Raw genomic sequence first — 23,734 nt, 5'->3', positions numbered from 1 at the left:
GGAAAAATTCTGAGCAGATGGACTAAAGAGCTTCCTGTAGGGTCTCAAAGGAAGTAATAGTCAGTGGTACTAATAAGAGTGTAGATTTAACACACTACAACATGGATGAACCTTGAAAACATTATGTTATATGAAAGAAGCCAGTCACAAAATACCACATATTGTAGGATGCCATTTATATGAAACGGAAAACAGGCAAATCTAGAGAGCCAGGAAGGAAGTAGATTAACGGTTGTATAGGATGGGGGGTGGGGGTGAGCAGGGAAGGGATGGAGTTAATGTGGGGGTGACAGCTAAAGGGTACAGTTTCTTTGCAGGGTGATGAAAATGTTCTAAACTTGACTGTGGTGATGAATATACATACCATCAAATTATGAACTTCACATGGGTGAATTGTACTGTGTGTGAATTTTGTCTCAGAACTTTTTACCAAAAAAAAAAAAAAAAAAAAAGTTTAGATTTAGTGTGGTCCTACTTGCACCAGGGGAACAAGTATTTTGGTATCTGCCAACTCTAGGTTCAAACCTTGCCCCGCCACTAATTAGCTGTATTAACTTCAGTTTCCCCATCCATAAAAGGAAGGATAGTGTTTGTGTTGGTCAGGATTCTCCAGAGACACAGAACAAATCAGAGGTTATAGATAGTCGGATGGATGGATGGATGGATGGATGGATGGATGGATGGATGGAGAGAGAGATTTACTACAATCTGTCAGCAACCTGACGAACCAGGAAAGCTGATGGTATAATTCAGTCCGAGGCCATAGGTCTGAGAACCGGGAGTGAATGGCCTAAGTCTCAGAGTCCAAAGGCCCAAGAACCAGAAGCCCTGATGTCCAAGGACAGGAGACAATGGCGTCCCAGCTTAAGAAGGGAATTTGCGCAGGGGTGCCTGGGTGGCTGTCAGTTAAACGTCTGCCTTCAGCTCAGGTCATGATCCCAGGGTCCTGGGATCGATCCCCGCATCGGGCTCCCTGCTCTGTGGGGAACCTGCTTCTCCCTCTCCCTCTACCTGTCGCTCCTCCCTGCTTGTGTTCTCTGTCAAATAAATAAATAAAATCTTTAAAAAAAAAAAAGAAGAGAATTTGCACATTCTTTGCCTTTTGGTTCCACTCCCAACCCTCCATGGATTGGATGATGCGGCTCACATATTCGTGAGGGAAGATCCCTTTTGTCAGTCTGATTCAAATGCTAATCTTTACCAGAAACGCCCTCGCAGACACACCCAAAGATAAGGTGTTTTATCAGTTATCTGCGCATCCCATACATCAGTCAAATTAACACAAATTAGCCATCACAGCACTAATACCAACCTCACAAGATTACTATGACGATTTTTGTTAGAAGATTTAGGATAGGGGCGCCTGGGTGGCTCAGTTGGTTAAGCGACTGCCTTCGGCTCAGGTCATGATCCTGGAGTCCCTGGATCGAGTCCCCCATCAGGCTCCCTGCTCGGCGGGGAGTCTGCTTCTCCCTCTGACCCTCCCCCCCTCATGCTCTCTCTCTCAAATAAATAAATAAAATCTTTAAAAAAAAAAAAAAGACTTAGGATAGTACTGGGCGAGGGGTAAGGGCTCAGCCAATGTTTACTTTTGGCGTCAGTATTAAGATTTTATTCTGGGGGCACCTGGTTGGCTCAGTCAGTGGAGCATGCGACTCTGAGTTCGAGCCCCAGGTTAGGTGTAGAGATTACTTAAAAATAAAATCTTAAGGGCACCTGGGTGGCTCAGTTGGTTGAGCGACTGCCTTCGGCTCAGGTCATGATTCTGGAGTCCCTGGATCAGGTCCCGCATTGGGCTCCCTGCTCGGAGAGGAGTCTGCTTCTCCCTCTGACCCTCCCCCTCTCATGTGCTCTCTCTCTCTCTCTCTCATTCTCTCTCTCAAATAAATAAATAATAAATAAAATAAAATCTTAAAAAAAAAAAAAGGAAAAAAAAGATTATATTCCTGTTTTAACTCTTTACCTTGGGTAATTTTCCAAAGATGGACCAGACATGAGACCCCCATCCATTTTCCAGCACAGGGCTAACTGTGCTTCATCAGAATTCTACTTCCATGCTCATCACTCAGCTTTCTACTTGAATCAACACCTCTTCTGGGTCTGAGGAGTATGGATGCATAGGGTGTTCATTTGGCATCTGCTTCATCCAACTGAGCTGGCTGTGCTCCCCATAAAACTCCCATCCCATTGTTGGGAGAACGCTCCCAGGCAGAGCGGAAGAAGTAAAGAGATTTTAAAAGCTCTCGTCTCTCCTTCACGCTCTTTTCTCTTCACTCATTTGTAGTGGACTTTTGGCTGCTTAAGTGAGGGGCTGAAGCTAACATGGCCCTGCGGAAGGAAAAGAGGAACACCAGGAAGTTGACTGTTTCCTCCTAGGCTGGCTTTCCTTTTACGTGTGATGGAAGGGAAATAAAGGAGATGTGGAAGAATCCTTTGTTTCTCTGCAGCCTACCCTCCAGGCGAGGGGAAGAAGGTAAGACAGGAGTAGAACCTCCACACAGGAGTGAGTATGCAATTCTCTGCAGTGGCTTCTGAAGTTTTGATTCTCAGAAACCTAGTGTAACCATGAATATCTAGACGGGGCACAGGAGGCTAAGGCGAGAGCACCCAACACAATCACCAAACAGCGACATCCGAGCCTGAAGTCCCAATTGGCAACCCAGAAGTGTCTACTTGAGTGTAGAAGGGTTGGAGGCCTTCACACTATTCCTTCCCACAATTCCCCCACACATACACTACAAGAAAGTAAATGTCAATGTAGAATTGTTATTGCAGTAATAAGAATAATGTTTGAGATTTCCTTGTGTTCTCCCATTTATTACAATGTATCATATACTTTATTCTCAGCTGCCACCAAATCATCAGTAATGCCTACCTCTGTTAGCAGTTGCAAAAGGCTCATATTTAGTGCGTAAATAAAAGAATCAAGTTACAATGATCAACCATATTTTCCACACTAACTAAAGATATATGTGAAAAATTCATATCCTATGTAGAAAAAAATATAGGTAAAGCAACACTCTCATATAATGCAGGTCAGAGTTAAAAAGGGAGAAATCAAAAAACAAAAACAAAAATAAAATAAAATAAAAAAACAAAATAAAAGGGGGAAATCTTTATGGATGGTAATACATACCCTTGGGCTACCAATTCCATTTCTAAAAACTTATTCGAAGGAAATAATTAGAGATGCATGTTAAGGTTTAGCTCTAAGGATGATCATCACAGCTCTGAATACGCAAGTAAAACATCGGAAACAAAATACCCATCAATAAAAGATTGGTAAAAGTATGATACATGCAATGTACAATAAGATACTATGTAGCCATTAAAATATGTGTATACATATTGCCAGAAAGAGATGTACACAATATATTAAGAATACATTTTGTGGGCGCCTGGGTGGTTCAGTCGTTAAGCGTCTGCCTTCGGCTCAGGTCATGATCCCAGGGTTCTGGGATCGAGCCTCACATCGGGCTCCCTGCTCAGCAGGAAGCCTCCTTCTCCCTCTCCCACTCCCCCTGCTTATGTTCCCTCTCTCGCTGTGTCTCTCTCTGTTGAAAAATAAATAAAATCTTAAAAAAAAAAAAAAAAAGAATACATCTTGTACGCTACATAGTATGCTCAATACACTCTCACCTGTTAAAATCTCTGCAGGTATGCAGCCATACACATATATAAAAAGGCACAAAATTACAGATGGCAAGTTGCTTAAATTAGATTTATCTCTGGATAGTGACTTTATAGGAGCTTTTTTGTTTTATGCTTTGCATATCTGTATTTTCTGATTTTTGAGCAACAAACATGCCGTGCAATAAAAACACTTTAAAAACTCAACATACATATTCTAAAAAGCAAAAATTCACTGAGAGAGTGGACTAGAATGTGAAATCATAACCTCCCTGGACAATGTCTCATAAACAAGCTGGCATTCAAATCTCCCAATAGGCCAACCCCTCTGTTAAGAACCAGGACTAGAGAGAAATAGAAAGAGCTTATTACCTCTGCAAAGTAGCTCACAGGAGCACAAACATGCAAATCAAATATTTACGGTCAGTTATAATGCTCAAATAGAAAGGGATGCTTTGGGGCAAAGAAAGGACACGAACTTAAGGGATAAGGAAATTTCATAAAGGAGAAACAGAAACCAATCATTTAACTTCATTATTAACTAGGAAAGATCTCACTAATTACAGAAGTTTTACTAGCATTCTTAGATTACCTGAAATTACCTTAGATTACACAATTTATTCCAAAGCAATTCATAATCCTGCTTCATAGAACTTATCACCACTGCAAACTAGGAGGCGTACCATGAATGGTTAAATGTCCATTTGCTCCGGTCCCCCAACATAGAATGAGAGCTTCCCAGGGATTAAGAACGAGGTCTGTCCTTCACATCATTCTATCTCTAGCAGCTCATGGTGCATAGTAGGCACACAAATTTTAGTTGAACATGAATGAATATAAGTAATAACAGTCAGTTTCTCCTTTCCTCCATTGGGTTGGCTCAGAAAGCGGGTTGCCTTGCTCGGCTCAAGGATGCATGTCACCTGTAACTAGAAACAAGTCCCTCTCTAATACTGTTCTGCAACTGCTGACTCTAGACCCTAGCCAATTCTAAGTGGTTCTCGAATTTCCCTTGGCTAAATGGAAATGCTCTTGCTCACTAAATCTCTAAGCCATTCTTCTTCTGCCCTTTTATTTATCAAGTGGCAGCAGGCTACATCTGCCCCGCCTTTGGGGTAGGAGGGAGTATGGGGTGGGGGATGGGAAGAGAAGTAACAAGAATGACATTATATGATATGGTATTGAATAAAGGGCAAGGGATTAGCCTTGCATTCAAATCCCAACTCTGTGTCTTCTTAGCTCTGTGCCCTTGGGAAAATTACTTATACTCTATGGGTCTTAGCTTATTCCCATATAAAATAGGGACAAAACCACCAAACTCACAGAAATATTGTACTAATTAAATGAGATAAGGTATGTTATACTTACTGTTGTGCCTTGACCACAATGGGCACTCAGTAAACGGAATGGTTGTTTTCCTTGTCTTTGTGGTTATTACCATAATGCTATTTGCTCCTAATCGAAGTGAATGCTATAGCCTAGTTTCTTTACAGTCAATTCCTTATTCCTTTAAAGCATTTTTTTTAAGTTTTTTTTTTTTTTAAATAATCTGTACACCCAATGTGGGGCTCAAACTCACAACCCCAAGATCAAGAGTCGCATGCTCTACCGACTGAGCCAGCCAGGTGCCCCCCCTTCAAAGCGTTTCTATACCATATAACAAAAAAATCTGAGAAAAAGGATCATCTTAACAGACCTCTTCATAAAGATGGCTTGTGATGACACTTTTGAAAGACATCTTACCATATGTTACACAAGAGCAACCTCTAATCCAGTGACCTATAAACATGCTTCTTTGTACAGCTCTACTGGTTAAAAAAAAAAAAAAAAGCGCACCAGCATATATGTATATTTATTCATATGATACATACATGAATGATAAGAAGGAAAATATTAGGCAAAGTAAGAAAACTTGAAACAATTATTCTCGGGGCGCCTGGGTGGCTCAGTCGTTAAGTGTCTGCCTTCGGCTCCAGTCATGATCCCAGGGTCCTGGGATCGAGCCCCGCATCGGGCTCCCTGCTCCGTGGGAAGCCTGCTTCTCCCTCTCCCACTCCCCCTGCTTGTGTTCCTGCTCTCGCTATCTCTCTCTCTGTCAAATAAATAAATAAAATCCTTAAAAAAAAATTATTCTCAATAAAGGAAAAGGTAAAACATCTTTAAGTTCAATAACTTTTTTTTTTTTTTACAGATTTTATTTATTTATTTGAGAGAGAGAGAGCGAGCGAGCACAAGCAGAGGAGGGGCAGAGGGAGAGGGAGAAGCAGGCTCCTGGCTGAGCAGGGAGCCCGACGTGGGGCTCAATCCCAGGACCCCAGGATCATGACCTGAGCCGAAGGTAGACACCTAACTGACTGAACCACCCAGGCACCCCAAAAGTTCAATAACTTTTCAACCTCTATGTAATATATATTTCTCAGAGACACTCCCAATCTCAGTACAAAATATTGTAAATAATATAATCTGCCAATAAGCACATGAAAAGATGCTCAATACCATAAATTGGCAGGAAACTGCAATCAAAACCACAGAAAGATACTTCATACCCCATAGGGTAACAATAAAAAAGACAGTAACAAATGTCAGTGAGCATGTGGAAAAATGGAAACTCTTATACATTGCTGAGAAGAATGTAAAATGGTGCAACCACTTGGAAAAATACTTTGGCAATTCCATAAAAAATTAAAAAGGAGTTATCATATGACCCAGAAATTCCATATGTATCAAGAGAACTGAAAACATTAAGTCCACGCAGAAACTTGTGTACGAATGCTCAGAGCAGTATCCATAACAGCCACAAAGTAGAAATCATCCAAATGTCCATCATCTGATGAATGGATTTTTTTTTTTTTAAAGATTTTATTTATTCATTTGACAGAGAGAGAGACAGCGAGAGCAGGACACAAGCGGGAGAGTGGGAGAGAGAGAAGCAGGCTTCCCGCAGAGCAGGGAGCCCGATGTGGGGCTCGATCCCAGGACGCTGGGATCATGACCTGAGCTGAAGGCAGACACTTAATGACTGAGCCACCCAGGTGCCCGTGATGAATGGATTTAATGAAATGTGGTATTGCCATTACGATGGAATATTATTCAGCCATAAGAAAGAGTGAAGTTTTGTGAACCCTGAAAATACTATGCTAGGTGAAAGAAGCCAGACACAAAAGGCTACACACTGCATGATTCCACTGACATGAAAAGTCCAGAAGAGGCAAATCTATAAAGACAGAAAGTGGTTGCCAAGGACTGTGCTTTTCTCACAGGGAATTGAGAGTGGCTGCTAATGGGTACAGAATTTCTTTTTTTTTGTTGTTTAAAGATTTTATTTATTTATTTGACAGAGAGAGCACACAAGTAGGGGGAGCAGCAGAAGAAGAGGGAGAAGGAGGCTCTTGGCTGAGCAGGGAGCCCGATGAGGGGCTCAATCCCAGGACCCTGGGATCATGACCTGAGCCAAAGGCAGACGCTTAATGACTGAGCCACCCAGGCGCCCCGGGTACAGAGTTTCTTTTGGAGATCGCATTTCTCGACCTCATGGGTAGGCTTACACACAATCCACTTTAGAGACCACTGCTCTTGACATTGGTCCCAAACTTCACTGCACATCAAAGTCACTGGAGAACTCATTAAAAAAAAAAAAAAAAAAAACAATAGCGTAGATTTCATCTCTAGAGATTCTGATTTAGTAGCACAAGCTTTCCACCAACTTTTGAAGACCCTACCCTACACACTAAAAACTACCACCCTTCATTTTTCTGTGAAGTCTGTAACTTGGATATAGTAGCTAAGCCAACAAACTGAAAGAGAAGGAATTATACTCCAACTGAAGTTTTAAGTTTAACATAATGAAACAAAGTCAGGGACATTCTTTTATTGGACTGTGTTTCGACCATTTCAGACCAAAGTCATTCCATGTCAGTCTGTTTAAGCAAGCTAATTGCTCAAATGACCACTTATAAAAGTAGAGGCAGTGTGGCAGGGCTCTGAAGCAAAAAAGAATGGTTCCCCTGAGAATATCTAAGCCATTAATGCTGAATTAGAACCCAGGGCAATGCATCCCACCTTGCTATTGTGAGAAAACATCGGCCCAGCTTTTCATAAAGCTCAAAAACCAGACCACAGGATCTATAGATAGTAAGAAGTCATGTAAATCATAAAAGTAACGTATACTCAAAACATGAAAAAAAGCATCAGAATGACGTCCAACTAATAGTATAGTCCACCGACTAACAAAATCCTTAACTATAAACGATAAAAAGTCTCCCAAACTTAAAACTGAAGAATTAGAGCGCATATATTATCTCCTTGAAATATTACTTCTGGATTTGCATGCATGTTACAGAGTTATTCTGAGTAACTGTGTACCTAGGTGGAGACTTCCAAATTCTTACGGTCTCAATCCCAAATATTTCCGAAGCAAGTTAACTGCTTTTCACTAACACGTGAGTTTCATCATCTAGACCAGGTGAAGTGTAATCTGGAAACAGTGTTTCCAAAAATGAGCCTCTTAGCGATATTTCATCTGAGGCAATAAGAGGGTGAGATACTTCTGTTTTTCATCAATACGTTTATATGGCACAGAGATGAGCTTAAGCACCACAGATGACAATGTCATTTTTGATAAAAGTTTAATTCTGGGTCATTTAAGGATATATAATGAATAAAATCTTTTTAGAAATAAACGTTTTAAATTCTTGGAAGGTACCCAAATAATGCTTTCAGTAAGATTGCAAAATCCAGAAAGCCTTTCAAACATTAATGCCATCTGGTCTACTACCCTGATTCAGTAATTCCCTCTCTACACCCCATGTCCCCACTTACCCCCCATTTACCCACCCCTTGTATAAGCTCAAACCAATATATTTTATTCACGGGAATGGCAGAATGGCACATAATCAGCATCATTTTAGTCATGTTATTATTTCCAGCTCAGTGGCACTAATTCAGATAAGCACAATTTGCCACCACCGAGCCCAGCTCTTCTGATGTTAACTGGCATCACTGAAACCCTCCCAGTGTCCAACTTGTTTGATCTTTTAAAGAATGCCCTGGGTTTGTGACTGAGAGCCGGAAACTCACGGCTGGATACCCTGAACAGTGTTCATGTTCACTCACAGACGACTCACATCAGTTCATAATCCTCAGAGACCATGAGGCCAATTCAAGAGAGAAAACCTTTCCTACCAAAATTCTTTAAGCACCACATCGACAGAAAATGGGATTAAGATCACATATAAGGGGCAGGAGGAGCTCCTAAATGTTGTCACCTCAGAAGTTGAGATTATAAATATTTCAAAGCATCTTAAAAAGATCAGAGCAAATCTGGGTATGGTCAAGGGCAGATGGCAGGGGAAAGAGGACTGAAGTATAAAAGCAGCAATAAGGGAGGGGTCTGAGGGATGGTGGAAATAGGTGATGGGGACTAAAGAATATACTTATGAGGAGCACTGAGTATATGCAGAGGATTGTTGAATCACTATATTGTACACCTGAAACTAATAATAACACTGGATTTTCACGATACTGGAAGGAAAATTAAAAACTTAATAAAAAAGAAAACGAAAAGCAAAAACAGGAAATGGCAAAATTTCAACACCTCAAATTCAAGATTTCCCATTATAAGTATGATACAGTGCTCAATTTGACATGATCTCCAAATACTTCTTAAAAAAAATAAAATAAAAACAATTAAATAGTGGGAAGCTGAAGTCTTTTCTATTTAAAGAAAAAAAAAACACCAATATTTTTATTTTCCCACACATTTCACATGGTGTACATGTGCTGAACCGTACAAAAATAACACAGTTAAGATTTTATTTTGAAAATGAAAAACTATATTGAAACATCTACTTATGGGGTGACAAAGTAAATGTTATAATATCCCGCAAATGTTTAATAAAAGGCAAGTTCCTGCTGTCCTTTTAAAGTTAAAAATAAGGCCAAACTACAACTGCAAGTGCAAAGGGTCATTGTGCTGTATATAAAAAGCTCAGCATGGAAATAGATTCAACAAATGTACAAAAAGCGTTTTCATGCCCAGAAAGAACTGAAGGCATCAAAAAACATGCCCCAACTACAAATAACATAGAGCTCAGTTCAAAAAGACCAGCAAATTCCTTCCCTAATGCATAGCAAATTAAACTTAATCAACTCCTCTGCAAGGTTGAACAGGCAATCTACCTTTAAATGTCCCCACAAACAAAACCTCAGAACAACAAAAGAGGTTCCAGAGTGTAATAAATACCGAATCCACAGTAGGCGACAGAATCCTTACTGTATACAGCTGAGAAAACCTGCCGTGGGACAATGGCTCACATTTCCATATTAAATTATATTTATCACGCTGAAAAATGCTTAAACAAAATCCAGGATTCCTATTGGCCATTTCTGTACCACACTCACTCCCTAAAACCTTTCAAACCTGCTGCGTCCCATTGAAAATGGTTCCCACCCCATGGTGCTCCGAAGGAGCCACTAGACAAAGAGCTGGGATGATGAAGAGAGGGCAGGACAACTACCTTCCCCCGTGATTTCAGAAAATAAATCAATAAAAGAGGATAGAATAGCCAAAACATAACCTTGGCATAGGGTATTTCCGGGAAAATCATTGCTGTGACAAATGGCCTGAAGTGAACTCTTCCAGGGGTCAAGAATCCCCAGGAAAGGCCCCTCCCCTCCTTATCTATTGCTCAATTGTACAAGACTCGCTTTGAAAATACAACACCCTCTTGGAGCTGGGAAAGATGAAAGAGCTTTTCTTCATGATCCTGCAACGCCTATTAATTTTTGCTACAACAGACTCACAGCTGATTAAGAAAACAGAGGGCCAGCCTGGCCTCACAGTCCCATCTCAAGACTTGAGATAGAAAATGTTAAAAGTGAATGAGCCCTGCTTTTCAGGACAGTGTATTTTTTTTTTTTTTAAGATCTTATTTATTTATTTGACAGAGAGAGACACAGCAAGAGAGGGAACACAAGCAGGGGGAGTGGGAGAGGAGGGAGCCTGATGTGGGACTCCGTCCCAGGACCCTGGGATCATGACCTGAGCCCAAGGCAGACGCTTAACAACTGAGCCACCCAGGTGCCCCAGTGTATTGATTTTCGTTTCTACACACCCCAGAGCTGTTGCCCCTCCAATGGCAGGCAATGTTTTTAGACTGCGAGTTGTTTTCCTCCTTGTGACCTCAGGAGCAATGCTACTAGATTCCTATGCACTTGCAGAATTATCTTTCCAAAATGTTATGGCTCATTCACCACCTCCGAGAGCACAGGTTTAGAAATCAATGGCTTTAGTCACAAAACAAACTGTCCCAAAGTAGACTCACATTCTCATCACCATTGGCAAAGCAACATGATCGAATGGGAAAAGCACAAGAATTATAGTCAAACCACAAGGCGTTCAAATCTCCACGTTACCACATATTTCTACGTCACTTTGGATATTACTTAGACTCCCTAGACTCATCAGCAAATATCACCTACATTATAAGGTGATCGTGAAGTTTCACATAGAATATAATGGATGCCGAATGCCAAATATGGTAACTAGCATGAAAAATATAGCTTGTACAGTTTTGTTTTATAAAGTATAACATACTCCTAAAAGTACAGATCTTAATCTGATAGTTCAATGAATTCTGACAGATGTACACACTGTTGTAACCACCACCCCGATCAAGATGGACACACCGTGGAAATAGAATGTGACCCACATATTCAATTTAAAATTTTCCAGTAACCACATTTTAAAAAGTTAAAGGAGACAGATGAAATTAACGTAAATATATTTTGTTTAACCCAATATACCCAAAACACTACCATTTCAATCTGGAGTTGATTTTAAAAATATTATCAATGCAGTATTTTACATGTTTTTCATAAGGCTTTGATCTGCTGTATATTTTATGTTTGTAGCATATCATACTTTGAATTAGCCATAGTTCTAGTGCTTACCAGTCACATGGAGCTAATAGCTACAGTATTACGAGTGCGGGTATAGAACACACTCTGGAATTTCCTAAGGTCCCTTTCTACTCTATCCTCCTCCTCCCCATGCCAAGTCAACCACTATGCTGATTTGTCCCCAGAGATTAATTATGCCTAATTTTGAATTTCATAAGAATGATATGTATGGACTTTTTGTGACAGGCTTCTTTCAATGAGCATGTTCTTCAGATTCATCCATGCTGTCCCGAGTAGCAGTGGTACATTCCTTTTTCTTGCTGAATAGCATTGCACTGCACAAATACACCACTATCTGCTCACCCACTGACCAGCTGATGAGCATGGGTTGTTTGCAAATATGTTACCATTAGTAAAGCTGAACTGAACATTCTTACAGGAGTTTTTTTGTGGACATGTTTTCATTTACTCAGATAAATACTTAGAAGTGAAAATGCTGGATCATAACGTAGGTTTATGTTCACCTTTACAAAAAAACCTGCTAGGTGGCTCAGTCAGTTAAGTATCTGACATCCGCTCAGGTCATGATCTCGGGGTCCTGGCATGGAGCCCTGCATAGAGCCCCATGTTGGGTTCCATGGTCAGCAGGGAGTCTGCTTGTCCCTCTGCCCCTCCCCCTGCTCGTATTCTCTCTCTTTCTCTCTCTGATAAATAAATAAAATGTTAAAAAAAAAACAACTGCCAAATACTTTCCCACTGTGGTTTTATCACTTTATATTCCTGACAATAACACAGGAGACATTCATACCTTCTCTAATATTTGGTATTGACAGTCTTTTTAATTTTAGTGACTGCAGTGTTTCCCTATGACCAACAATGTGGACCTTTTTTCACGTTTACTAGCCAATCATAGAACAGCTTCCTTTTTGAAGCAAAGACAAACTTATATGAAATTACTTGTAATATTAAAATAAGGGACACACTTGCAAGGACTACCTGGGTCAGGCAGGTAACGTAAATCTAGAAGCCAGAGGAACCACAGCAAATTAAAGCACACACTCGTCTAAAGGAAGCTGCTAAATGCTACTTAACAGCAAGGGGTCACTGCCATGTGGACAAGCAAGCCAGGTACTGCAAGATATTCCTGCCTCACCAAGAGACAGTAGATACCTATATTTTCATTTTTCATTAATATTAGAATTTAAAATATCAATCCTATGATAATCAAACAAAATAGGCCATACGTTTTCAAACTCTGATTTATAGAAATGTCGGTTTTTATGAAGACAGACATCCTTAGTATGGTAAACGATACACCATTCAGGATTGTTATTAATTACTGGTCAAAATGACACCTGTTAAGGCAAGGGTTGGCAACTTCCCAAAGGCAGATGAAATCATTTTGAGTAGCAAGGCAACAATGCCCCAAAGAATGTTAGAAAGAAACAACTAGCCAGGGCAGCTCCCCCTTTCCTAGCAACCCTCCTATATGACCGAAGATATGCTACTATATTCTTATTCTTAAATGGCTATCCACATCATATACATTTGGTAAGAATGTAGGTAACAGCTAATAATGCTTCAGTGGCTATGCCTACCCAGGAGTATCTGCATTATTTGGAGAGAAGAAAAGAAAGATGTTGTTGGTAAACCAATACAGCTCATCTGGACAACAGTCTGGCCATTACTCAAACAGCTAAACATGATTTAGCAATCCTACTCTTAGATATACAACCCAGAAAAATGAAATCTATGTCCATACAAGACCTTGTACATGAGGCGCACCTGGGTGGCTCAGTCAGTTAAGCGTCTGCCTTGGGCTCAGGTCAGGATCCTGGGGTCCCGAGATTGAGTGCCGTGGCGGGGGGGGGGGGGTCCCTGCTCAGCAGGGAGTCTGCTTCTCCCTCTCCCTTTGACCCTCCCCTCCTTTTCGTGCACTCACTCTCACTCTCTCTCGTAAATAAATAAATTCTTAAAAAAAAAAAAAAAGACCTTGTACATGAATGTTCATAGCAGAATTATTCATAATAGCCAAAAAGTGGGGGGAAAAATGTCCATTGCCTAATGAATGGATAAATAAAATGTGGTATAGCCACACAAAGCAGTATTACCCAGCTATAAAAAATAATGTATGGATACATGCTACAGCATAGATGAACCTTGAAAACACTAGGCTAATGAAAAGCCAGTCACAAAAGGCCACATATTATATGGCTCCTTTTACATGAAATGTCCACAATAGGCAAATCTATAGAGACAAAAAATAGATTAGTGGTTTCCTAAGGCTGGGGGGAGGGCACCTGGAGGGTGTGGGGTCATGAAAATGTTCTAAAATTGATCGTGGAGATGGATGTACAACTTTGTGAATATTCAAAAAGTCACTGAATTGTACACTGCAAATGAGTGAAATGTAGACTATGTGAATTGTATCTCAACAGGGCTGTTTAACAAGATAGCTTTCTTTGTAAACAAGAAAAAAACTGAGAGCTAGAGGTGAGCCACAGAGCCTCTCTCTTCTAGACCCAGATGTTCTTTCCCTCTGCCACGGGAACTTGCTGGGTGAGGTTTAGGGAAGGAGTCCTTTGCTGTCATCAATCTCTTCTCTCCCTTATTTCTGAATTTCAAATACATTTAGTGTACTTAACGCAGTGTTCTCCCCTACTAGACTGTGAATTCCTAGGCCAAAAGTGTCTCATAAATCTTCATATCCAGAGAGCCTTGCACATCCTGGCTTAAATCGTTAATACTTTTATTTTAAGGTGAATACTTTTTTGTTTCCTGCCCAAGGAATCCTTGCCTACCATTCGCTGTGGTAGTGGCCACAGGGTTTAGGGGGTAAGCCACACCATTTCCTTCTCCCCTGCTCTCCTCCCCACCTCTACTCATCAGAAAATGAATAGATGACAACTTGGCAGAATCCTTCTGAAAGGCGACCAACCTTTTCTATTTGCACATCTTCTGGAACAGGCAACAGACTGCATGAGATTATGAGATAAATAGGATCTCTTGTACATTTAAACCCGTAAATCTCTAAAGTAAAACAATGACATTTCTTAAATATAAAATAAAAGCAAACCAAAAAAAAGCTGAAGTTTGGATTTAATATCGCAAGCAAACAAGATGAACTTTAAAAGCACTTATAATAACAATACACAAATGATTAAAAAATAAAACTAATTAAGGGGCACCTGGGTGGCTCAGTCGGTTAAGCGTCTGACTTCGGCTCAGGTCATGATCTTGGGGTCTGGGGATGGAGCCCTGTGTTGGGCTCCGAGGTCAGAGGGGAGCCTGTTTGTCCCTCTCCCTTTCCCTCTGCCCCTCCCCTCTCTTGTGTGTGCGCACACACTCTCTCTCTCTCTCAAATAAATAAAATGTTTAAAAAATTAAAATTAAAAAAAATAAATTAAAAATAGAGCTAACTTTTTACAACTTCTACTTAAAAACCCATACTGAATTAAATCACCCCCTGCCTCCTTTATTAATAATTCTCCAAAGCCCTAAAGCTAAAACTACATTGGGCAAATTCACTATGAGGAAACAATTTAGATCTTTCCTTTCATTAATGACAGCTTGTAATTTGGGGACATAAGGGATTATGGGCTCCTGGTAGCAAGCACAATGATGGTAACAAGAAACGCTACCAAGGAGTTAATGAAGTGTGATGCAATTGAACTGTTCGCCCTAATAACAAATAATACAGTTTGAAACTTGGGTACAAATAGCTACATTCCACCTTTTTTTTTTTTTTTTTAAGATTTTATTTGTTTGACAGAAAGACACAGTGAGAGAGGGAACACAAGCAGGGGGAGTGGGAGAGGGAGAAGCAGGCCCCCCGCAGACAAGGGAGCCCGATGCGGGGCTCGATCCCAGGACCCTGAGATCATGACCTGAGCCGAAGGCAGACGCCCAACGACTGAGCCACCCAGGTGCCCCTACATTCCACCTTTCATGCTCAGGTAAACATGGAAAGTTACTACAAAAATAAGTTAACTATTTAATAAGATCATAAAAATATCCTGAAAACTCCAGAATATTTATTCTAAGAAAATAATCCAAAAGGAAGTTAAAACTTTATAAAGATAATTATTTCTTAGACTACTAATTATAAAGACAGAAAAGTGGGGAGGGCGCCTGTGTGGCTCAGGTCACGATCTCAGGGATTGAGTCCCCTGTCGGGCTCCGTGCTCAGTGGGGAGTCTGCTTGGGATTTTCTCTTTCCCTCTCCCTCTAAAATAATAAATCTTTTAAAAAATAAACAGAAAAAAGTGGGAAACAACTTAAAATCCAATCAAAAATGAATTATTTGTGGGGCATCTGGGTGGCTTAGTTGGTTGAGCAACCAACTCCTGGTTTCAGCTCAGGTCATGATCTTAGGGTTGTGAGACTGAACCCCCACACTGGTCTCTGCGCTCAGCACAGAGTCTGCTTGTCCCTCTCTCCCTCTGCTCCTCCCCCACCCCCAACTCTCTTTCTCTTTCACTTTCTCTAATACATAAATTAATAAAATATTTTTTAAAAAAATTTTAAGAAATGAATTATTTGATTACTTATGATAATTTTACTCAACGAAATGTAAGTAAGTCATTAAAATATGTGGCAACGGTGTGCCTGGGTGGCTCAGTTGGTTAAGCATCTGCCTTCAGCTCAGGTCATGATCCCAGGGTCCTGGAATCAAGCCCCACATCAGGCTCCCTGCTCAGTGCGGAGCCTGTTTCTCCCTCTCCCCCTGCTTGTGCTCTCTGTCAAATAAATAAATAAAATCTTTAAAAAAAAATTTTAATATGTAGCAACATCAAAGATATTTCTAGCAAAATGTAAATAGAGACGATGGAAATAAAAATATGTATGCATAAAAATACCATGGAAAGGAAAATGAACAAAATGAAAATGCTTTTCTGAAAAGTTGATGAAGGATACTATTTTTTTCATTATTCAAAGTAAATGTAATACTATAAAAACCAATGTCTTTAAAAGTGACATAAAAACATTCATCTTTAAATTACAAAATCTAATCTAATTTTTAATCAGTAAAAACACTAAAAATTAATCTAGTTTAGCTCAAAACATCTTTTCATTAGGATCTTTATACAAACCCTAAATTATATAAACTCTTGCAGTAAACCAATCACAAAGGAAATGGAGAAGTGTGGGAAATGAGTCCAAATGTCACGCTCACAAAAAGATTTCTCCAATAATATCACACCGTAACTAGGTCAACTGAATACAAACGTGACTAACAAAAACACATAGTGGTCATTTGTGAATTATCTCTCAACAAAGCTAGGGTTTTTTTAAAAAGTGATTAAGACATAGACTTTGAATTGAGCCAGATCTGGATTTGAATCCTAGCTCTACCGCATGTTAGCTATATGACCTTGGGCAATTATTTAAATATGGTCAGCCTCCCAGAAGAAAATAGTACCTTTCATGTAGAGGGCTTCTTTTCATAAGATTAAATGAGATAATAAATATAATGACTGTAATACATAATGGTTACTATATAGAAAACAGTAAAACAACAGATGCTTACTATTATTAAAATGTCTCTAATAGTTTCCCATGAACTGAAATGAAAACCTTCTGCTAATTTCATTAAAAATAAAGAAAATGTAATAGGTAGACAAAGTGGTAAAATGGAACATACGAGTCTTTATCTGGTATTTCATATGGTTTGATAAGCTCTCTCTGTAGTAAAAGGCCCATAAAAAAGCTCATGATTTCCCAGTCTACTTTGATGTATGAGAAGAAAACTGTTTTACTAATCATTCCTATAGGAACAAAATGTAACTTGGCTGACAAGGCTAGTTAAAAGCTATGAAGAAGAGAATATTCAAAGGATCACAATAGACATTTCTCCAAAAAGATACACAAGTGGCTAAGAAACACAAGAAAAGACGCTCAATATCATTAGTCATCAGGGAAATGCAAATCAAAGCCTTACGCGATACCACTTCACATTCACTAGGATGGCTACAGTTAGAAAAAAGAAAAGGCAGCTAAGAAGAAGTGTTGCTAAGGATGAGGAGAAATTAAAATCTTCATACACTGCTGGTGGGAATGCAAAATGGCACAGCCACTTTGGAAAACAGTCTGGCCATTTCTTAAATGGTTAAACACAGAGTAAGCATGTGACCCAGCAATTCCATTCCTAGGTGTATACCTCCCCCAAATGAAAACATATGTCTATGCCAAAATCTGTACACAAATGTTCATAGCAGCATTATTCACAATAGACAAAAAAAGGGGAAAAATCCAAAAGTTCATTAACTGATAAATGGATAAAATGTAGAATTACCATATAGAATATGATCTGACCGTAAAAAGAAATGAAGTACTGATACATGATACAACATTGATGAACCCTGAAAACATGTTAAGTAAAAGAAGCCAGTCACAAAAAAAACAATATACTGTATGATTCCATTTATATAAACTGTCCAGAATAGGCAAATCCATAGAGACAGAAAGGAGATTCATGGTTGCCTAGAGCCTAGAGCCTACAGCTAGGGCAAATGTGAGGGGTTGGGGGGTGATAACTAAAGGGTACAAGGTTTTTTGGTGGAGGTGGTAAAATTTTCTAAAATTGATTATGGTGATGGCTGCAGAACTCTGAAAATATACTAAAATCCATCAAATTGTCAACATTTAAACGGATGAAAGGAATAGTATGTGATTTATAGCTTAATAAAACTTTTTTTTAAGAGAATATTGTTTCTCAGAGACATAACTTTATATTAAGTCAAAAAGAAATGGGGCACCTGGGTGGTGCAGTCGGTTAAGCGACCCACTCTTCATTTCAGTTCAGGTCATGATCTTAGGGTTGTGAGATCAAACCCTGAGTAGGGCTCTGTTCTCAGCGTGGAGTCTGCTTAAGATTCTCTCTCTCTCCCTCTCCCTCTGCTCCCTCTCCCACTTACATGCACAAGCTTTCTTTCTCTCTCAAATAAATAAATAAATCTTTTTTAAAAAGAAGAAAATTAAGGATTATGGGGATGGAATGGGGCAAAAAGTGTTCAGATGAGATGAGAAAGCTGAATGGAAAAAATATGGAAAAGATAATGCACAAATATTAATTTTCCTTTGAAAATGGCAAACCCTCTGCTTAAAGCCAAAGAAATGTACTTCTTTCAATGCTCATATTTTTCAAAGGAAGGAAGCCTCAAAATAACAAAAGAAAATCAGACTTGGAGAGAGTCTTGGATCTACTTTACTTCTCTTTCATTTATGAGTCATGTGATCTTGGAAAGTTACTTAAATTGCCAGAGCCACTGTTTCTTCAGTATAAAATGAATCCCCATTATCACAAAATGTCCAAATTCATATTAGGTACCCCAGAAATATTAGCTGTAACTTGTAAAAAGTAGTTCAGCCATTAAAAAGAAAAAAAAAAAAGTATGAAGTCCTAAATCAATATACCAATAGTGTTAAAGAAAGAGTAAGTTTCTTTTCCAGTTCCAAAATGGAAACTACATAATTGTCTTTACGGTTAACGAAGATTCCTAGAAGTTCCCCTTATGTGTTTTGTTTAGTAAAGCAGCATAGAAGATACCCACGTTGGGAACACAATCTTCACCTTCATAGAGTTGGCCTTGACATGGAATCCATCCTTTCAATCTCTCATTGGAGACCATGATAAATGATTAAGGAGGAGGAATTGCAGGCTTAATCTGACCTTCCAGGAAAATTAATTTCATAATTGTGATTCTAAAACTGAGGAGTCCAGTGTCGACCTTAAGAAAAAGAGCTCTACTTACTATACAAAAGGCAAGGATGGGAAGGCCCAGCGAAATCCAATTGGGAATGGTTTTCCAAATGAGGCATTTTCTAAAAGATAGGGTTATTCAATTTTACTCTTTTCCTTATTGGTTATTAAAGTTTCATTGTTTTCAGCTTTCTGTATTCTTAATTATATTTGACAGTCAAGGATCTAAAAAGCAGTGGATAGACAAATTACTACCAAATGCTACTGGGAAATAGATTTATAACTATGCTGAATATTTTCATTCTTGAAACTCTTGGCAACCATCAATTGCTTCACACATGATATCAATTAGAAGACAATAAACGGCCTCAAAGAATGCATGCTGGCAAAAAAAAAAAAAAAAGATTAGCCCAAAATTAGTAAATGTGTCCTGGCAAGAGCCACCAAATTGAGTGTATTTTGCAACTTCAATACATATCACAGGACATAATGGCAGCAGCTTCACAAATAATGAACACATACAAAAAAAGCTTGGAATGGCTTAAACAAAACACAAAGATCAATTACCACCGTCAAGGTTCATCAAGGGGAAATAGATTATTTCTACTTATTTAAACGAACATAAAGCTATTTATTACAAAACATTTTTTAAAAAAGAGTATTTCGATTGCCAAAATCAACTGTGATGCAGTCAGTTTCAACAAATTCCACAACTCAGAAAAAAAAAAAAAATTCCACAACTCAGGACACTTGTACTATCTATAAGGAAAAGACGGTAAATAACTATGTACCTCTGGTAAGGGTCAATAAAATAGTGAGTTTATCCTCTAAGACAAGAAAGGTGAAAAATAAGGGATAAGAAAATAAGCATTCTCTATAAAAAATGAAGTTAAGTGATTGCCAGTATTGCTTTATGATTTATTAGTACTGATCTTAATACAAAAAGGATTTGAAAAGGCTACATCTATTTGTTCAAAAGACAAGGTGGATTTATTTCATTTGCAATCTGTCAGCTGAAGTTCTTTAAAAAGTGAAATTTTTAAAGGTTTTATTTATTTATTTACTTATTTATTTGAGAGAGAGAGAGTGTGTGCACACGAGCGGGGCAGGGGAGGAGCAGAGGGAGAGGGTCAAGCAAACTCCATGCTGAGCGCAGAGCCCAACACAGGACTTGATTTCACAACCCCGAGATCATGACCTGAGCCGAAACCAAGAGTCAGACGCTCAACCGACTGAGCCACCCAGGCGCCCCTTAAAAGTGAAATTTTGATAAAAACACCATATGGGATTTGGATTTCATAAAACAAAAGGAAACACAACGGGGAGGAAGGAAACACAATGGAAAAGAGAAATGCCTTTAACCAAGCAGAAGAAGGAGTATTAAGGTATGAAAATAAGACACAGGCCTCATTGAATAAAATACCTAGACATGATGTCTCAATTCCTCTACAAGAGAATGGAATGCAAGAAGCAAAGTGGCTGCTGTGGGTGGAACATTTGTGTCCCCTCCAAAATTCGTATATTGAAATTGTAATTCTCAAGGGGGTAGTTTTTAGGAGCTGGGATCTTTGGGGGATGACCTGGTTATGAGGGCAGAGCCTTCATGACTGGGACTGGTGACCACATCAAGAGTCTCCAGAGAGCTCTCCTGCCCCTGCAGCTATGTGAGGTTAAAGCTGTCTATAAAGATGGCCATCTAGGAACCAAGATGGAGGCCCTCAGCAGACACTGAATATACCAGCACCTTGAGCTCAAACTTACCAACCTCCAGACCATGAGAAATAAATGTTTGTTAATGAGCTACCCAGTTTACGTTATGTTGTAATACAGCAGCCTGAATGGATTTCGATCCTATTTAGTAAAATCCTCTGGGTAGTAGTTTGGATTAGGGGAATAGACTTCAACGATCCTAAATTGTCTCCTTTAAGTATTGAAAGAAGTAACAAGAGCTTCCGCATTGGAAGGATAGGGTACCATCTGTAGGAAGAAATGAAGTCACTGTCCTGTATTATGTGAGCTTTCAGGAAAAGACTAAAAACAAAAAACTACTTAGAACCTCCTTAATGGCACTCACTATATCCAACTGTGTACCAATTTTTCAGGAGCAAACTCAACATTTAAAGAGCACCTATGTGGGCAGACATTATGCTAGGTTTCTTTTATTTTTTGAGTAATCTTTTATCTTCATTTAAAGAACTAGAAGCTCAGAGGTTAAGTAAACTAACCAAAGGACAGGAAGCCAATAACTGGTATATACCAGGTACAGTCCCACCATTGCCCCAAAACAAAGACGCTTCCTGCCACATCTGGTACATTTTTCGTATCTCCAGTACTAACTACAGTTAATGATATCCTAGAGAAAATGGAATGAGAAAAATCAGCACCACACGCTGAGCATTTCTTAAGAGTTAATAAGGATCTACAAACAACAGAGCCGTGTAATAACAGCAGAGGATGAGTGGAAAACACAATGGAATTATAGACACAGTAAGACAAAATTACCATTTGTTAGAGGGAAAAAGTTAATTTTGGAAAGGACTTGATTCCTGTTTGGAAAAAATAATGAAAAGGAAATACTCCAAAATGGTAACACTGATCACCATTTGGAGGTGAAAGTATAGAATTCTCTCTTCTCTCAAAGCTTCTATTAAAAACTCATTTCAGGGGTGCCTGGGTGGCTCAGTCGGGTAAGCGGCTGCCTTCGGCTCAGGTCATGATCCCAGGGTCCCGGGATCGAGTCCCGCATCAGGCTCCCTGCTCTGCGGGGAGCCTGCTTCTCCCTCTCCCTCTGCCTGCTTCTCTGCCTACTTGTGTTCTCTATCTCTCTGTCGAATAAATAAATAAAATCTTTTAAAAAAAATTAAAAAAAGAACTCCTTTCAAATAAATAAATAAATAAAATCTTTAAAAATAAAAAGAAAAACTCATTTCAAAATGAGGTTTAGAATTATTTACCATGAAAGCAAGATCATTATTAAAGTGACACTTCCCAATTCCAGATGACTAATTGAAGCAATAAAAACCAAAAGTCCTTGGTTTTGAGTAGTTGACCCCTGCTGTAACAGCGCTCTGCTTTGAAATCCAAACAGCTTTGTCCATCACTGGGCCCATGGTCACAAGCTGTCCTCAGCATACATTGGTTCCTAAATAGTGATGATGCTCACTCTCTGCTAAAATAAGTGTCTACCCAAAAGAACAGTAGTTTAGTCTCCTACCAAGATCCTGAGTAAACCTCCCTCGAAGGTCTATTTTCCTCATCTATAAAATGGTGTTTTAATCCTCATATTGCAGAATTAATGAGAACCATAAATGGAAAGTACTTAGCACAAGAACATATAAATACAAGTAGAGTCCCACTGCCAATGATGTATTATTATATCATTATATTCCTTATCTTATCAACCATAATTGCCAACGCTAAGAGATTTCCACTTAGTCTCCTTCACTAAAAGACTCCAATTGTCTAAGTATGTCTCACTGTGTCAAAAACTTTGGTTAGGTTGATCAGTGATCTTTGACATAATTATCCCATTTCTCCAAGATGGTTAAGATTCTCTCTGCTGTGTTGTCACGTGGGGAGCAGCCTCAAGTTCAGAAAATGTTTAGAGGTGCAAGTCTAACATCAATCCATCCTACCCAAACTGATCACTAAGAGCCAACAATAATTTTTGCTGGTTATTAAACTGCCACAGGTGTATGCCAATCTCTTCTCTTCCTCTGCTTCTACAGTGTGCTAATCACAAACCTAATGAGCAGATTTATTCAAGAGATCTCCTAGGAGCATAACTTTCCCATCTCTGTTAACAAAAAAATATAAAAATAAAAATAAGAACAAGGGAAAACATAGAGTGGTTGTCTTTAGCCTCTAGACAATGTCCGCAGGACCAGATGTTTCTAGACTCCCCTCTAGAAAGAATGTGGCAAGTAGGTCTTGCTTTGCTTCCCAAATAAAAACCTCTGGGAATGAATACTCAAACACTCAATTAAATGAATCTAAACTTACATCCTTGTAACTACTATGGCTTGGACAATATTTTCTTCAAAATGATCCAAAACAATGTTAAAAAGCCTACCTCCGCTTGGCAGAGCGCGTGAAGACCTTGGAGGACCAAGGCTGCCGGAGTGGCTTGATCAGGTTTGGTGCATTCATTCAACACCTGGGAAGCGGCTGCCAACATATCCGCTCCATGCTGGTAGGGCCTACAAGAAACGATAGTTTAGAAACAAGATTAAAGCCAAAGAGCACACTCCCCCTCCCAGGACTTCTGCCTGAACAAACAGCATTAGTGCTTTTCTTTACCCTTATGTCCATTAAATGTTGACCCTCAAATACTAACATATGTTTTCTGCCAAGATTTGCCTCATCGTCGTTCCTGCTGTAACATAAGGCTCATTGTTGATAAAGAAATATTATCCAAGCAAGAGGGCACTTGCTAACAAATTTTCTTCTCCCTAAACTGTAAATCCTACGGCCTGAATTGACAAAAATTCAAGTCTATAATAA

The 23,734-nt window shown here is 39.2% G+C and overlaps 1 protein-coding gene across 7 annotated transcripts in view; it reads right to left on the bottom strand.

Moving 5' to 3' along the window:
• Positions 1-23,734, bottom strand: part of FOCAD (focadhesin) — a 310,969-nt gene that overhangs the window by 138,568 nt on the left and 148,667 nt on the right. For all 7 annotated transcript variants that reach the window (XR_010407633.1, XM_064579209.1, XM_064579206.1 and 4 more), the window contains one exon: positions 23,304-23,430. Coding sequence is in view for 6 of the 7 variants with exons in the window: in XM_064579209.1 (XP_064435279.1) it covers positions 23,304-23,430 (127 nt within the window). In the remaining variant the exon portion in view is untranslated. The remainder of the gene's footprint in view (positions 1-23,303; positions 23,431-23,734) is intronic.

The sequence above is a fragment of the Mirounga angustirostris genome, unplaced genomic scaffold (assembly GCF_029215605.1).
Source record: "Mirounga angustirostris isolate CCGP_5_RB_7025 unplaced genomic scaffold, mMirAng1.0.hap1 SCAF_15, whole genome shotgun sequence".
Taxonomy (NCBI): domain Eukaryota; kingdom Metazoa; phylum Chordata; class Mammalia; order Carnivora; family Phocidae; genus Mirounga; species Mirounga angustirostris.
The sequence above is the reverse complement of the archived record's forward strand: the minus strand, read 5'-3'. Positions and strand labels throughout refer to the sequence as shown.